The sequence below is a fragment of the Nestor notabilis genome, unplaced genomic scaffold, assembly GCF_000696875.1.
Source record: "Nestor notabilis isolate BGI_N333 unplaced genomic scaffold, ASM69687v1 scaffold18330, whole genome shotgun sequence".
NCBI lineage: Eukaryota > Metazoa > Chordata > Aves > Psittaciformes > Psittacidae > Nestor > Nestor notabilis.
In genome coordinates, this window is record NW_009909898.1 from 2,537 (window position 1) to 3,791 (window position 1,255).

General features: G+C 63.7%; 1 protein-coding gene across 1 annotated transcript in view; it reads right to left on the reverse strand.

Moving 5' to 3' along the window:
• LOC104412701 (acid-sensing ion channel 4-like) overlaps window positions 1-1,248 on the reverse strand; it is a gene marked incomplete at both ends in the record, with an annotated part of 3,599 nt that extends 2,351 nt beyond the window's left edge. The window contains 4 exon segments of the mRNA XM_010023495.1: window positions 116-260; window positions 513-1,082; window positions 1,173-1,180; window positions 1,183-1,248. Coding sequence (XP_010021797.1) covers window positions 116-260; window positions 513-1,082; window positions 1,173-1,180; window positions 1,183-1,248 — 789 coding nt within the window.
• Window positions 1,249-1,255: the final 7 nt, after the last annotated feature.

A 1,255-nucleotide genomic window follows, 5' to 3' on the forward strand; every position in this document is an offset into this window, starting at 1 on the left:
GCCTACCTCTGGTGCCTGCTTGCCCCATAGCCCCCACCGTGTGCCCTGCTTGCCCAGCAGCCATCCCTCACAGCAACCCTTATCTGTGCGCTGCTCATGCCACTGCCCCACTCACTGGTCTCTCTCCAGATGGGCAGGTACTCTTCCTGCTGGATGTCCAGCATGATCTCCAGCCCGTTGCCCATGCCACCTTGGCGTGTCACTCGTGGGTTCCTCCGGTCTCCATTGAAGGTGTAGCACTTACCGTAGCGTGTGTAGACCTGGGGATGGAAAAAGGCGGGTGGTGAGGGAGCAGGCAGGGGCTTGGCAGGGTGTTCTGCAAGCAGGATGAGGTCCAGGGACCCCTTTGCAATCCTTTGGCAGTGCTAGAAAAGGGAGCAGTTTGGAAGGGCTCATCTAAGCCTCCCCCTCCCATGCTGTCACCCCTCTGCCCTTGCTGGGGGATGTGAAACATCGCCCCCAGCATCCATGGGGCAGCCTGGCTGTCACTCTGCCCCCAGGCGGGAACTCACAGGGGTGAAGTGCTGGGGGCCACAGAGCTCTCCCTGAAAGTGGCAGTCCACCAGCATGTCCTCGATCTGGTGGCCCAGGCGGTGGAAGAAGCTCTGCATGGTGTGCTCAGAGCAGCGGGGTGGCAAGAAGCGTGAGTAGTTAGCAAGACGTGTCAGCCACATGCGCCGGTCCTCCCCCAGCACAGCCAGCATCTCGGGCACCAGCGAGTGGTTCTCCCAGGCCAGCCCTAGCCACTGCCCAACCGAGTAGAGGTCGGGTTTGGTGAGGTGCAGGAAGCGTGCCCGGTTGGGGTTGCAGAGCGTGACGGCTGGAAAGCGGAGCTGGGAGGCTTGAGTGAGGTGCGCCCGGGTGTGCACGGGACGCGAGAGGAGGTGGTGCAGGCAGTCAACGGCGCTGGTGGCCAGCAGCCCGGCAGAGGCCAGGAAGGCGAGGCTCCAGAGCAGGTGGCGCAGGCGGGACTGCGGCCGGGTGCACATGTAGTGCAGTCCGGGGATCCTGGTGGCTCGCAGGATGCCGACAGCAAGCTGGGCAGCACCTCCATCCTGAGCCACCGTCAGGGCTTCCCCATCCTGGCAGCAGGCAAGGGACAGAGGCATGGCTGCAGGTTGGCTCCTCTAGCAAGTGAGGTGCAGGCTGCTCCTGAGGCTGCCCGAGGTCGCTCCAGAGAGCTCTCCCTCCACGGAGGCTTTTGCTCTGCACCTACCTAGCGACAAACGTGGCAGGCGCCTTCCTGAGCTGCTCC